At 36.9% G+C, this 16,076-nt stretch overlaps 1 protein-coding gene across 2 annotated transcripts in view; it reads right to left on the minus strand.

The window, feature by feature from the left end:
• Positions 1 to 1,738: 1,738 nt before the first annotated feature.
• LOC128992984 (GTP-binding protein Di-Ras2) overlaps positions 1,739 to 16,076 on the minus strand; it is a 291,630-nt gene continuing 277,292 nt past the window's right edge. For both annotated transcript variants that reach the window (XM_054416829.1, XM_054416763.1), the window contains 2 exons: positions 8,716 to 9,163; positions 1,739 to 5,610 (listed from right to left, as the gene is read on the minus strand). In XM_054416829.1, coding sequence (XP_054272804.1) covers positions 5,311 to 5,610; positions 8,716 to 9,163 — 748 coding nt within the window. In that variant the 3' untranslated portion in view covers positions 1,739 to 5,310. The remainder of the gene's footprint in view (positions 5,611 to 8,715; positions 9,164 to 16,076) is intronic.

A 16,076-nucleotide genomic window follows, 5' to 3' on the forward strand; every position in this document is an offset into this window, starting at 1 on the left:
GTAAATTACATGATATATGGTAAAGTAAGGGGTAACTGCACCATGAATAATCCCTTTTATAAAAATTCAGTTAATCATAACGAACTGTAACCAAAACTATACAATAATTAAGATTTAAATAAATGCAACTATTACAAACAACTTGTTGACAAGCTTCCTAGGACTCTATTTATTTATGAAGCAGGCTTACTTAACAGATGTTAAAATAACGATATAAATTCCGGCTTTGCTCTGGAAGTAATATAGGTTCTGCAGTCTGTGGTTAACCTTTAAAACTATTTCACGTCTATATCCGTAGTTTTAAACAAAGGGAATTGAGTTTGATCTAATGTCAACAGATATAGTGCCACCGTTCCCAAACTTTAGCCCTTAACTGTACTTAAGCGATGCCCTTTCTTAATATTCTGAGACGTACTTGCACATCTACGTGAAAATGACTTTAATTTGACACCTCAAACGTAAAAATCCGTCAATCCGTTATCGAGTTATGACTGTGAAAAGAAAACTGCTTGCGTATTAATATATAGATTCTCAATTATTATGTTACTGTGTTTTTTCCAGTCAGCTTTTTTACATTTCGTTCATTTGATTCCTCTATTGTTTATTAAGCTTTTAGTTGTTGGAGATGTAGTGTAAAGTAATAAAAATTGGGAGGTGGTCGCTACCCATTGGGTCCATCCCCACTTTCCAGGTTTTAAGATTCAGGTATAAATCTGGAGTTATGAAATTAAGGTCAATGGTTGATGGTTTCCTGTATAGAGTAGGTATAGTAGTATGGGAGCAGTCATTGGCCAAAATGTAGAGGGAATCATTGAGTGCATCAAACAATTCCTTGCCTCGAGGGTTAGTTTTGTCGCAGTTCCAGAATGTATGATGAGCATTGAAATCACCACAAATTATTTTTAACCCTGTGTCATTGAGCAAGAGAAGTTCAGACCAAAATGCAGAATTTATTTTGTTATCTGGGCAATAAAGGTAACGACTCACGATAGTCGAAAAAAAGTGAATATGAAATGCAAGGATATATGAAAGGCAGAATAATGCACGGCATATTCGTGATATAAAAGGCAAGCAGCTATTTAGTATGCATAGGCTAAATACTATGTTTTATCTATGGCTAAATCAAATCACCAAGCCATATACATAGATGTATATTCATAATATTGTCTAGTATATACAGTTTTTTTATAGCAACTAAATCATGGACGTTGGATTTTTTATATGTGACATATAAAGACTTTTATAAAGACTATTTACCCAAAATTTACCGATTCTCCCCCTTGAGACTTCCCTTCTACCATTACACTACTAACTTGGAAATTACATAGTGGTCGTTCTCTCTATTGGCTACTAGCAGAGTAGCAGAGAGGGAGAGAGAGAGAGAGAAGGAAAAGTGTTTTGGTCTCAGTGGACACCAGAATTGAAAACGAAATGAGTCTCGGGCCTAACAAATAAGTTAGTTATAAAGTGCCTCCTCGTTGTCTGAATGCAAAGGTATTATTATATCATATTATATTATTATAGGTATTGACATATCTTAATATACTGGTGGTGTATGTACTAGGTTGGCTGTATCCACATTGGAAGGTAAATGGGTGTGTACTGATGCGATGGAAACTCCACTACTGCCATAGATAAAACATAGGAGTATGTTTTATCTGTGCTACTGCTTAAATTCCAGAATAAAAGTCCACAGGGAAGTAAAAGACAATGACACTATACATTTTATCCTCTTTAATTTATATACATATATCAAGAAGAATAATTGATTTTATAGTCACGGTTTATGACACATATTAGTTTAGAAAGTCCAGCTTCCACTTATAGCCGCAACCATATTAACACAGTAAACAGTAATTGGTGTATTCTGTTGGATATTTACACTTATTTACACTCATCTAAACTATTCTTACACTCATATTAACTGTAATTCTACAGGAAACTGACACATTGGTTTCGATATAGTGTGGCACCTACATTACTGAATAGCCTATTACAAATAGGACTAGCGTTATTTTTAATTGGATGTAATAGTTTATATAAATTTAGAAAATACAATTAAATCAAAACCAATTACAGATATACAATTATTTTGAATCAAAATTTAGTGGGTTGGTACACATTTGATGGGTTTGCATAAAACACTTTTATTACCAATACAATTGTAAAAGGCCTGTGAGACCTCCCTACTACTACTATGACCACTGTCTCTCACTACGCCAGACATCCTAACCTGAAGCTAGAATAATTTCAGCCGGTATATAAATGCTGTGGGAATTCTTTTGCCAGGTATACAAGAGTTAAATCTCATGCTTGTGTAAGGTAAAATATACTATCAATATACATTTAGGTGGGAACGTGTTGTCACTTTATTTTGTTTATATCAAAACCAATGTGGACCAAAAGCACCGTAACCATATCATCCTGAGCTCTGAATGGCTATGGTGCTAATCCGTCCTATTCGATATATCATAACTAAAATATTAAACGAACTCTCATCCAAAACTATACAGTGGAACACAAAGATTAAACTAGTGACAAATGAAACAATTATAAATGTTACCTGAATGCAAATTCAAAACTATTCACATGAAAACCCCTTAATGTCACGAATGTTTGTGAAAGTATTAATTCATAATATTTTCACAATCGTGTCTTTGTAAAGTGCACAAAAATACTACAACAATATATAAAGCAAGTGCAATCGAAATAAATTAAAAGTTATAAATTGTTTTAAAAATAAAAATACATATTGTTATAAATTTATATATTTGCATTTAAAATGTTTTATTAATTTTATGAATTTTAAACATACATTAGATGTAAAAAAATACAACTAAGGTGCTCAATAATTAGACTAAAAACCCAATTAATTATTATACTACTTAACTTTAAAAAATTACATCTAGTCAAAAGGCTTGTTACCCGATACATCTTTTATTCACACAGTTTGTATAATACACATAAATTCACACTTAGTTGGACATACTGTATACAGGCCTTTGGAAACTCCTATAACCCTTAGGCTAGGGGGAAAATTATTGAGAATAAGTATGATATAAAATAGAACTTGTACATAATATTTTAAATTAAACATGTAAAGTGTTAAAGTAGCTTACCTTAAAATATCTAAAAATATACAGTAGTTTGAATGTCCAAGACTATAAAAAGATAGCTTTCCATATTATAATTGGGTTTTCGGTGAGGGTCACAAATTATGGAAGTAATAAATAATTCTGTGCTTGATACATGACGCTGATAATAGATTAAAAAAAACTATTTAGTAAAAAATGACTGTATATTATTGGTTTAAAACGTATCATTTTATATAATCAACAATTTGAGGTAGTTCAAAGAGTGGATTAATATATCCATTATTCTTTTACGATTGTTTATTAATGATAAGTAAGAATTGTTTGATAAATAGAGACATAATTATATATTCATATATCAAGAGAGTTTGACTTTTCATTCATACATAACTACGTATTATACCAATGGAGGGGGAATATTTGATTTTTCATAAAATTTATACTTACTATATATCTGTAGACACGTTAACAGGTACAATAGAGCATTATTGAACTCGATCGTTTTGTTTTATTCCTTCGATCCAGATTAGAGTCCGGGTAGTGACTTGGAGCCGGTTTATAGCCAAATAACAAAGACATACTTACAGAGAAGATTGAAAATCTATTATAATTTAGAAACACCCTTGAAAACTTAACTGAAACTGTTGTTTTAACTATATAATCCAGTTAATAAAACAAAAAATAACCTAAACATACCATACAAACATTTATCGAAGCCTATTCAACTAATGGTCGTTGTTATTAATTATCTAAAATGTCACACAAGGGTCTAGTTCACTCTTTTATAGTTTGCCTTACAAAGACAAAAAATATCTTTTTATCCATTCAGTATTATGGATTTAACTCACACATATTAATAACTTGAGGACATCCTTAACAAATGTAAATCGAAAAGTATTTTAACCTGCACCTTTGATAATTTGGAAATGCTAATAATGTAATATTGTAACTTATATCAGTATGACTCTGTAAGTGTTTCAAATTTCCAGACAAAAAATGTTACTGCAAGTTGATGAAAATTAAGGTGATGAAATGGAATCCTTCATAACGGATTGACACTTCTGTAACACAAAATCACTTTTATATATTTGCATACAAGACAAGCTATAACTGTTCAAATGTGTTTCTTTAAACGATTCATACAGTTTTTAGCTAATATCTTTACAAATCTTTCCAGAATGGTGAAATAAAAAGATAATCTTTAATTTTTTACCATGAGATACTTCTCTTTCTCTGAGTTTTATAGCAGAGTTTCAATGCCAACATTACTGAACAAATGTGACATTGTATGGCACATGTAAAGAGTTCATGTGGTAAAGAGTTCATATGGTAAAGAGTTCAGCCAAGAAACATTCAGTAAAGCAGGATTCCATAACATTAAAATAATATCCATGTTTCGAAGGAAAGTTCTTGAACACTTATCTGACCAAGTATGATGTTTAATTTTAAGATTTTAAATTATTTATCCTATTATGAATACTTAGGCTCTGCTGATAGCTAGAAAAGCTCAGAGAGGGACGAATGACTAATTAATGGTTTTCTTGGAAGTTTAAAAGCTGTATTTTAGCCGTAAATTACAGTGAAGCAGTTATAACTTATTTTTTCTAAATAGAAGTAAAATTTTAACCACACAAGAATATGCACGACACATAATAATATTTAAAACACATGCCATGCTCATAGGCCACATTTTTACTGATAAAAAACGGATCGTGAAAAAATCTTATAAGAGTAAAATATTTGTATTATATAAGGTGATTACAAATGATATCCATGCACATACTAAGAACAAAATAATAGGAAGAACAATACAAAATCTTCCTGTACATAATTATTTTCACCTGCAATATAAAATGATTATCCATATACCTAGTTAAACTAGTTGCCACTTGTGTAGGGTAATATTTACTCTTTATATACGTAAAAAACTGGCAAAAGTTATCAAATTTAAATAAGTTACAGATTGCTTGTGATATTTTTATCTAACATTTTAGTTAGTAGAAGGAAATACAAAACTATGAACATGATAAATATATAACATATGCGTATGCAACAGCAGGCCTTCTCGATCAGTAGCTGAGCCTTTTGTGTATGAGAGTAGATATAGTATGATGGATCATCAAAGAATAAAAGTAAATAAATCAAACTATTGCAACTAATTCAAAGAACAAAACTATACAGTTTACAAGTCAATAGACTGCAAACTAGCGGTTCAAGTTTAAGATATCGAGCAGGAGTTACGTTTGCCACCAGCCCCAGTGTGACGCTCCTGGATGCTGCGTAGATGAGCCAACTGAGCTGCAGAGGGGATGGCAGGGTTACCAGCCTGGTGTTGTGGAGGAGGTAAGGATTGTCGTCGTTTCCGCCGCAGCGCAGGACTCAAATTGTACTTGACCTTTGCTTGAACTAATAACTCCTTGAATACTTTGTTTACGTTTGTGTTTTCTTTTGCAGACGCTTCCACGAAACCATTCTCCCAGTCCACTGTCACAACGGACTCCGCCATCTCTACTGACACCTGGAAATCGTTTGCAATGTTTAACAAAACTTGGCAACTTTAAAAATGCTCTATTCATTTTCAATAGCACCATAAACTAGGAATAATTTATTACTAGTTTTGATTTATTTTCCTAGAAGCAAGAACTAGAAAATGATTTTTTAATTTTAAGTTACCTTGTTATGTAGCCTTTAGGATCGCGGGCAACACAAGAATTTATGCAAGATCAGAGGCTACATAAAAAGGTAACTTATTATAGAATACTTTATGTTGTGTTTAAGTTATGGTGATTACAAGTGAATGATCAAATAACGACAAATACAAACACTCCGTACGTAAACTGTACTTAGCACCGTACCTAATTTATTTTTATGAATATCTAAAATGCATTGGCATAATTTCAAATTTGTTCAAGAGTTTGAAACATATATTTTTAACCATTTGGATGGAACTTAACTCAAGTTTATGGATTATGATGGTAAGCAAGATCACTTTTCTTATGCAATTTTACCCTTTCATAAATTAACACTTGTAAAAGCCACAGTCTTTACTGTATCAGTAGGCCAAAGGTAGTAGTCTAAACATCCGATAACCAATATTAGAGCTTGACTGAAAAAAAGGAGAGTATGTTTATCTATATTACGGACTAGAGATTCCAAAACACCTCAGTAAAGAAACATTATTATTTAGCTACACATTTAATACAATAAGATTTTTTTTAAGAGACAGGTGACCTATTTTAACCTTGCATTTGCCTGTTCACATGGGCTATGGATCTGTGCGTGGAACGTAATGGTATCCAGCGCAGCAAGGGGTGAATCAGTACAGTACAAGTATACTGATAAAAAATAGTGGCAAGTAACATAACCCCATCACTGCCTGGGACCCAAAGTCCACTACCGAGTAAATCTCAACAAACAACCAACTTGTTTTCTCTGTATCATCATTTTTTCGCAAGACCTACTGATTTTTACAAGTTTGGTGTCATTTTTGTGAATTTCCAATTACTCTTTTCCTACAGTCATAAATTGGGCTTCCTTGCACTGATTATAGTACAGAAAGTTGCTAATTGCAGCATTTACTTACTTTTGCCGCACTCCAGTATTCCAACCAAACAACACAAAACAGTTTACTTTTATTAGGCACGTAATATGTGTACTCTTAAAAATAAGTTGGCAGCACTTAAAGATATCACGACTACGATCAGCTGATGTAGTGTTTCTAATTTCGTCCAGCGCTTGGATAAATCCAAGCGCTGACGTTTTTAAGTTAGGTTAAAACCTAACCTAAACGCGTTAATAATGTATTTCTATGCTTTATAGTAACTGTAGGAAAAATATAATGTTAACACGATCGCAAATTGCCTTTGCTGAACTCGAGAAACTTTCCACCTTCGCCTGCGAATCGTACGTGAACATTTCTCTCGTGTACTATAATCTGTGCAAGGAAGCCCACTTTCACGGGTGACTGTAGAGAAATAACTAGCCTACTGTATTTTAACGATTTTAAATGTGAATTATAATTTAATAACAGCTGATTATAACCATTCTATATATATAATACGCTAAGCCGATTTTTGTAAACAGAACTCCTCCCACATTCTTGGACCGATTTTGATGATTTTAGTGTCAAAAAAATGGCCCTGATCTGTAGTTTTGCAAAGTGTTTTTGGTTTTTTGAAATCCTCATTAGTTTGGGCAGGATCTTCCATCAAAGTTGGGTTTTCTCCCATAAGATTAACATGGGAAAATCTAAATATTTAATTGGAAACTTTGTCTCCACTAATTTGAGAGAACGGCTGGACGTGGAAACTTGGTAGAGGTCTCCAAAGAAAGGCCTTGGTCTGTAGATGAGTTATCAAAAGAAACACGAAGTAAATTCCCTTAGGGTTCTGCCCCAGAAGCCTTTAAAGATACCTCGACAAATTTGTTCACATTTTGGCCATGTGGATAATACTTTTCAATGAAACAGCTGTTGATTTTTCAATTGTGTTTTAAACAACACACATTTATTGGGAGTTACTAAATTGTCCAAAAAGAAGTATTTGCAATGCTATTTTCTGATTTTAAAATTTATTTTCTTCTGCATCATGTCATGTTTTGCAATATAACATTCCATTACGAAATCAGTGGAAATTCATTTTATCACAGAACTCTTACAATAATTTCTTATTGAACTATCTTAAATCTGCTGTACGGGCTGTTGTCTGCCCTTTCCCCCACTTTTGCCTGTATTTTATCATATTATAACAGTTCAAAAGTAAAAGCCAACTTCACTTCAAGTATATTCCACTACACCTAACTTTCCGTAGATGAATAATTAGCGTAAGCCTTTGACAGTGACCGTCGATTTCGACGGGTTTCACCTAGTAGTCATATAATTGACAAAAAACGAAAGCGTTTATGAACATTAATTTTAAATAGCCCAGGCTACTGCGAGAGACATTTTTAACCTGAATGAGGTAGGCAAACTACTCTTAATGAGATGGATATACAAGCCAAAAGTGTAGGCTAACCAATTATTGTCAATTTATATTTTACTCGTCTATTTGACTAAAAATTAAGTGTCTTTAAAAAAACTTTATATTTAAAAGGTAAAAGGGTATTGCATTATTCGTTTTGCCTCGGAAAGACATTTTTGAAGTCTGTTCAGTTGCGGATTATAAATAAATTATGTTTTTATTGGAAGTGTGTTATTTAGTTCTCTTATTGTAATTTAAAATTCCCATCTTAATAAACATAAGATTAACATGGGAATTTTAAATTTATAGTTTTTTGTATAATATTCCCCTTAAACATTAGACGTACAACCACGCTTCAATATTAAAATGTTTTTGGCTATACATGTAGGTTCAGAAATAAACTGCAAAAATTGCTTATTTTGAGGGGGGATGGGCATTCTTATCTAATAACCCCCCCCCCCCCCTATAAAACCCCGTTCCTATATTCCGATCATGCTGATTCGTGAACTACAGTGTATGCATTTGAACGGATGGTGTTTTTGCCTCTGGGGACATCATCACGAAAAATTAAAGTGGTCCCGGTTGAAAGTTTTACTATGATACCTTCCCTTTCCCATAGCATATTCCCTTTATGGGAAAACCACTAAAATACATACGAAGCCTACCTCTCGCTTTTCATCAGCAAGATCAATCTTGTTGCCTACAACCACAATAGGAACAGCTCCTCCTTTAGTCTCCAGGATCTGCTCACGGATCACCCTCGCCTCCTCGAAGCTGGCTGAATCTACCACCGAGTACACCAGAATGAAGGCGTCCGCTGAGGAGATGGACAAAGCTCTCATGGCGGGGAACTCGTAGGCCCCTGAGGTGTCCAGGATATCGAGGGTGAGTCCTGCGCCACAGCCAGGCATGCAGAAGTCTCCCTCGTGCATCTCCTCGACGGTGCGCTTGTATTTGTCACTGAAGGTGCCGTAGAGGAACTGTGATATCAAGGAACTCTTGCCCACTTTGGCGGCGCCCATCACTACTATCTTATGCCGTGTGAGTCTTGTCGGTTTACCCACAGTGTCCGCGCTCTCTGCGGCCTCGTCCTCCTCCGCATAGCTCTCTGTCCTGCAAATGAATAAAGGCTGATTAGCTTACTTCTAACAATTTATTTAATTTTCCATAAAATGGATTTTTTCATACAAGCTATCCTTCAAATAGCACATACACATTGTTTGTCCACGGCGAATGTTGGGATGTAACATATAAAATATATAAAGGCAACTTCATTACCGATAAATAAAATATTATGTGGATTTTGATGAGGCAATGGAAAAGAAAAATATTTGTTAAATAGATGGAAATTTAGAGCCAGTTTTCGAACCTGTTTCTTCATCAATGTCGAGATAAAATGACACAAGAATTAATTATATTTAGTTGATAACAACATTACTGGCATAGCCATCAGCTGTGTCAGAAACCTCAGAAAACTCCCGGTTAGATATCAACAATGATATTCAAACTAATAAGAGATGATGGCTTTCCAGTAAAATTGAAAACCAACGAGCGCATGTTTGACCACGAACCAATGGCGATATGAGACATTGGTTCATTTCATCCAACGTATTAAAACCAGGAATACTTGATCCTATCTTGCCCGCATTTACAGCCCGGCGATAAATTAATACTGAACTTTACATTTCAATGGTCTCTTGCACGTTATGTTCTTACTTATGAGACTCCTCCAGTCCGAGACACGACCTTTGGCTATATTTACTGTACCTGCCTGGTATTTGTGAAATGTCACCGGTCAGATGGTTCCCATGAAAATTTTAGAAACCGCTTTAGCGCCCGAGAAGGTTTATTAGAGAATGAATAATTTAACCGATTTCGGCTTTTGATTTTTCAGCAAAATAGTAAAAAATGCCATTTTTCTCCACTATTATACTCTAAACTTACTGTATAAGTTTTGAGAAAAAGATAATAGAACTTTTTAACAGTCCTAGTTACATAACTCATACATACAAATAAATATATAAAATGATAACCGGTCCTCTGTTTCGGAAAATCTTGTTGAAGTAACCGTTAGCCTTTTGACACGGACGGCCCTCCAGTACGTGGCTATTCCACGCCACCCGGAAACGTACCAAACGTCCAATTGTTCACTCGGAGTCAAAAGAGTACAACACCCTCACTTAGTTCTTTTACCTAGGATGTTTGTTCTGCAAGCTCCTTAGTGTGAGCCCGGGCTTGTTGTCTCATGAATGAAAAAAATGAGTGATAGTGATGACGACTTATTGTTATTACACTCGTTACCAAGAAGAAGTGCATGGATCAATCTTATCTTACCTTAATTATCTTATTTGCCCTGTTCATATTTCAACGAAATTGAGACAGCAAACTCCATTTAGGCTTTTAATACATATAATTTACCTATCGCAGCTGCAATACCTAGGCTTCAGAGGATAGTCATAAAACAGCGACAGTAGGTTTACAACCTACTGTTACTTCACGACAACGCAACGCTAAATATGTCTCCCTAGCTTATACATAGTCCTAAAACAGCGACAGTAGGTTTACAGCCTACTGTTACTTCCCTAGCTTATACATAGTCCTGAAACAGCGACAGTAGGTTTACAGCCTACTGTTACTTCCCTAGCTTATACATAGTCCTAAAACAGCGACAGTAGGTTTACAGCCTACTGTTACTTCCCTAGCTTACACATAGTCCTAAAACAGCGACAGTAGGTTTACAGCCTACTGTTACTTCCCTAGCTTATACATAGTCCTAAAACAGAGACAGTAGGTTTACAGCCTACTGTTACTTCCCTAGCTTATACATAGTCCTAAAACAGCGACAGTAGGTTTACAGCCTACTGTTACTTCACGACAACGCAACGCTAAATATGTCTCCCTAGCTTATACATAGTCCTAAAACAGCGTCAGTAGGTTTACAGCCTACTGTTACTTCACGACAACGCAACGCTAAATATGTCTCCTTAGCTTATTAAACATAGTCCTAAAACAGCGACAGTAGGTTTACAGCCTACTGTTACTTCACGACAACGCAACGCTAAATATGTCTCCCTAGCTTATACATAGTCCTAAAACAGCGACAGTAGGTTTACAGCCTACTGTTACTTCACGACAACGCAACGATAAATATGTCTCCCTAGCTTATACATAGTCCTAAAACAGTGACAGTAGGTTTACAGCCTACTGTTACTTCACGACAACGCAAAGCTAAATATATCTCCCTAGCTCATACATAGTCCTAAAACAGCGACAGTAGGTTTACAGCCAACTGTTACTTCACGACAACGCAACGCTAAATATATCTCCCTAGCTAATACATAGTCCTGAAACAGCGACAGTGGGTTTACAGCCTACTGTTACTTCACGACAACGCAACGCTAAATATGACTCCCTAACTTATACATAGTCCTAAAACAGCGAAAGTAGGGTTACAGCCTACTGTTACTTCACGACAACGCAACGCTAAATATGACTCCCTAACTTATACATAGTCCTGAAACAACGACAGTGGGTTTACAGCCTACTGTTACTTCACGACAACGCAACGCTAAATATGACTCCCTAACTTATACATAGTCCTGAAACAACGACAGTGGGTTTACAGCCTACTGTTACTTCACGACAACGCAACGCTAAATATGTCTCCCTAGCTTATACATAGTCCTAAAACAACGACAGTAGGTTTACAGCCTACTGTTACTTCACGACAACGCAACGCTAAATATGTCTCCCTAACTCATACATAGTCCTAAAACAGCGACGAGTAGGTTTACAGCCTACTGTTACTTCACGACAACGCAACGCTAAATATGTCTCCCTAGCTTATATATAGTCCTAAAACAGCGACAGTAGGGTTACAGCCTACTGTTACTTCACGACAACGCAACGTTAAATATATCTCCCTAGCTTATACATAGTCTTAAAACAGCGACAGTAGGTTTACAGCCTACTGTTTCTTCCCTAGCTTATACATAGTCCTAAAACAGCGACAGTAGGGTTACAGCCTACTGTTACTTCACGACAACGCAACGCTAAATATGTCTCCCTAGCTCATACATAGTCCTAAAACAGCCACAGTAGGTTTACAGCCTACTGTTACTTCCCTAGCTTATACAAAGTCCTAAAACAGCGACAGTAGGGTTACAGCCTAATTTTACTTCACGACAACGCAACGCTAAATATATCTCCCTCGCTTATATATAGTCCTAAAACAGCGACAGTAGGTTTACAGCCTACTGTTACTTCCCTAGCTTATACATAGTCCTAAAACAGCGACAGTAGGGTTACAGCCTAATGTTACTTCACGACAACGCAACGCTAAATATGTCTCCCTCGCTTATACATAGTCCTAAAACAGCGACAGTAGGTTTACAGCCTACTGTTACTTCACGACAACGCAACGCTAAATATGTCTCCCTCGCTTATATATAGTCCTAAAACAGCGACAGTAGGTTTACAGCCTACTGTTACTTCACGACAACGCAACGCTAAATATGTCTCCCTCGCTTATACATAGTCCTAAAACAGCAACAGTAGGGTTACAGCCTACTGTTACTTCACGACAACGCAACGCTAAATATGTCTCCCTCGCTTATACATAGTCCTAAAACAGCGACAGTAGGTTTACAGCCTACTGTTACTTCACGACAACGCAACGCTAAATATGTCTCCCTAATTTATACATAGTCCTAAAACAACGACAGTAGGTTTACAGCCTACTGTTACTTCACGACAACGCAACGCTAAATATGTCTCCCTAGCTTATATATAGTCCTAAAACAGCGACAGTGGGTTTACAGCCTACTGTTGCTTCCCTAGCTTATACATAGTCCTAAAACAGCGACAGTATTTTTACAGCCTACTGATACTTCACGACAACGCAACGCTAAATATGTCTCCCTAGCTCATACATAGTCCTAAAACAGCGACAGTAGGTTTACAGCCTACTGTTACTTCCCTAGCTTATACATAGTCCTAAAACAGCGACAGTAGGGTTACAGCCTAATGTTACTTCACGACAACGCAACGCTAAATATATCTCCCTAGCTTATACATAGTCCTGAAACAACGACAGTGGGTTTACAGCCTACTGTTACCTCACGACAACGCAACGCTAAATATATCTCCCTAGCTCATACATAGTCCTAAAACAGCGACAGTAGGGTTACAGCCTAATGTTACTTCACGACAACGCAACGCTAAATATATCTCCCTAGCTTATACATAGTCCTAAAACAGCGACAGTGGGTTTACAGCCTACTGTTACTTCACGACAACGCAACGCTAAATATATCTCCCTAGCTTATACATAGTCCTGAAACAGCGACAGTGGGTTTACAGCCTACTGTTACTTCACGACAACGCAACGCTAAATATGACTCCCTAACTTATACATAGTCCTGAAACAACGACAGTGGGTTTACAGCCTACTGTTACTTCACGACAACGCAACGCTAAATATGTCTCCCTAGCTTATACATAGTCCTAAAACAGCGACAGTAGGGTTACAGCCTACTGTTACTTCACGACAACGCAACGCTAAATATGTCTCCTTAGCTTATACATAGTCCTAAAACAGCGACAGTAGGTTTATAGCCTACTGTTACTTCACGACAACGCAACGCTAAATATGTCTCCCTAGCTCATACATAGTCCTGAAACAGCGACAGTAGGGTTACAGCCTACTGTTACTTCACGACAACGCAACGCTAAATATGTCTCCTTAGCTTATACATAGTCCTAAAACAGCGACAGTAGGTTTACAGCCTAATGTTACTTCATGACAACGCAACGCTAAATATGTCTCCTTAGCTTATACATAGTCTTGAAACAACGACAGTAGGTTTACAGCCTACTGTTACTTCACGACAACGCAACGCTAAATATGTCTCCCTAACTTATACATAGTCCTAACACAGCGACAGTAGGTTTACAGCCTACTGTTACTTCACGACAACGCAACGCTAAATATGTCTCCCTCGCTTATACATAGTCCTAAAACAGCGACAGTAGGTTTACAGCCTACTGTTACTTCCCTAGCTTATACATAGTCCTGAAACAGCGACAGTAGGGTTACAGCCTACTGTTACTTCACGACAACGCAACGCTAAATATATCTCCCTAGCTCATACATAGTCCTAAAACAGCGACAGTAGGTTTACAGCCTACTGTTACTTTACGACAACGCAACGCTAAATATGTCTCCCTAGCTCATACATAGTCCTAAAACAGCGACAGTAGGTTTACAGCCAACCGTTACTTCACGACAACGCAACGCTAAATATGTCTCCCTAACTCATACATAGTCCTGAAACAACGACAGTGGGTTTACAGCCTACTGTTACTTCACGACAACGCAACGCTAAATATGTCTCCCTAGCTTATACATAGTCTTAAAACAGCGACAGTAGGTTTACAGCCTACTGTTACTTCACGACAACGCAACGCTAAATATGTCTCCCTAGCTTATATATAGTCCTAAAACAGCGACAGTGGGTTTACAGCCTACTGTTGCTTCCCTAGCTTATACATAGTCCTAAAACAGCGACAGTATTTTTACAGCCTACTGATACTTCACGACAACGCAACGCTAAATATGTCTCCCTAGCTCATACATAGTCCTAAAACAGCGACAGTAGGTTTACAGCCTACTGTTACTTCCCTAGCTTATACATAGTCCTAAAACAGCGACAGTAGGGTTACAGCCTAATGTTACTTCACGACAACGCAACGCTAAATATATCTCCCTAGCTTATACATAGTCCTGAAACAACGACAGTGGGTTTACAGCCTACTGTTACCTCACGACAACGCAACGCTAAATATATCTCCCTAGCTCATACATAGTCCTAAAACAGCGACAGTAGGGTTACAGCCTAATGTTACTTCACGACAACGCAACGCTAAATATATCTCCCTAGCTTATACATAGTCCTAAAACAGCGACAGTGGGTTTACAGCCTACTGTTACTTCACGACAACGCAACGCTAAATATATCTCCCTAGCTTATACATAGTCCTGAAACAGCGACAGTGGGTTTACAGCCTACTGTTACTTCACGACAACGCAACGCTAAATATGACTCCCTAACTTATACATAGTCCTGAAACAACGACAGTGGGTTTACAGCCTACTGTTACTTCACGACAACGCAACGCTAAATATGTCTCCCTAGCTTATACATAGTCCTAAAACAGCGACAGTAGGGTTACAGCCTACTGTTACTTCACGACAACGCAACGCTAAATATGTCTCCTTAGCTTATACATAGTCCTAAAACAGCGACAGTAGGTTTATAGCCTACTGTTACTTCACGACAACGCAACGCTAAATATGTCTCCCTAGCTCATACATAGTCCTGAAACAGCGACAGTAGGGTTACAGCCTACTGTTACTTCACGACAACGCAACGCTAAATATGTCTCCTTAGCTTATACATAGTCCTAAAACAGCGACAGTAGGTTTACAGCCTAATCATACTTCATGACAACGCAACGCTAAATATGTCTCCTTAGCTTATACATAGTCTTGAAACAACGACAGTAGGTTTACAGCCTACTGTTACTTCACGACAACGCAACGCTAAATATGTCTCCCTAACTTATACATAGTCCTAACACAGCGACAGTAGGTTTACAGCCTACTGTTACTTCACGACAACGCAACGCTAAATATGTCTCCCTCGCTTATACATAGTCCTAAAACAGCGACAGTAGGTTTACAGCCTACTGTTACTTCCCTAGCTTATACATAGTCCTGAAACAGCGACAGTAGGGTTACAGCCTACTGTTACTTCACGACAACGCAACGCTAAATATATCTCCCTAGCTCATACATAGTCCTAAAACAGCGACAGTAGGTTTACAGCCTACTGTTACTTTACGACAACGCAACGCTAAATATGTCTCCCTAGCTCATACATAGTCCTAAAACAGCGACAGTAGGTTTACAGCCAACCGTTACTTCACGACAACGCAACGCTAAATATGTCTCCCTAACTTATAC

This window comes from Macrosteles quadrilineatus, unplaced genomic scaffold (genome assembly GCF_028750875.1).
Source record: "Macrosteles quadrilineatus isolate MER2022 unplaced genomic scaffold, UCM_ALF_1.0 Scaffold_1__1_contigs__length_201487025, whole genome shotgun sequence".
NCBI classification, from domain to species: Eukaryota; Metazoa; Arthropoda; class Insecta; order Hemiptera; family Cicadellidae; genus Macrosteles; species Macrosteles quadrilineatus.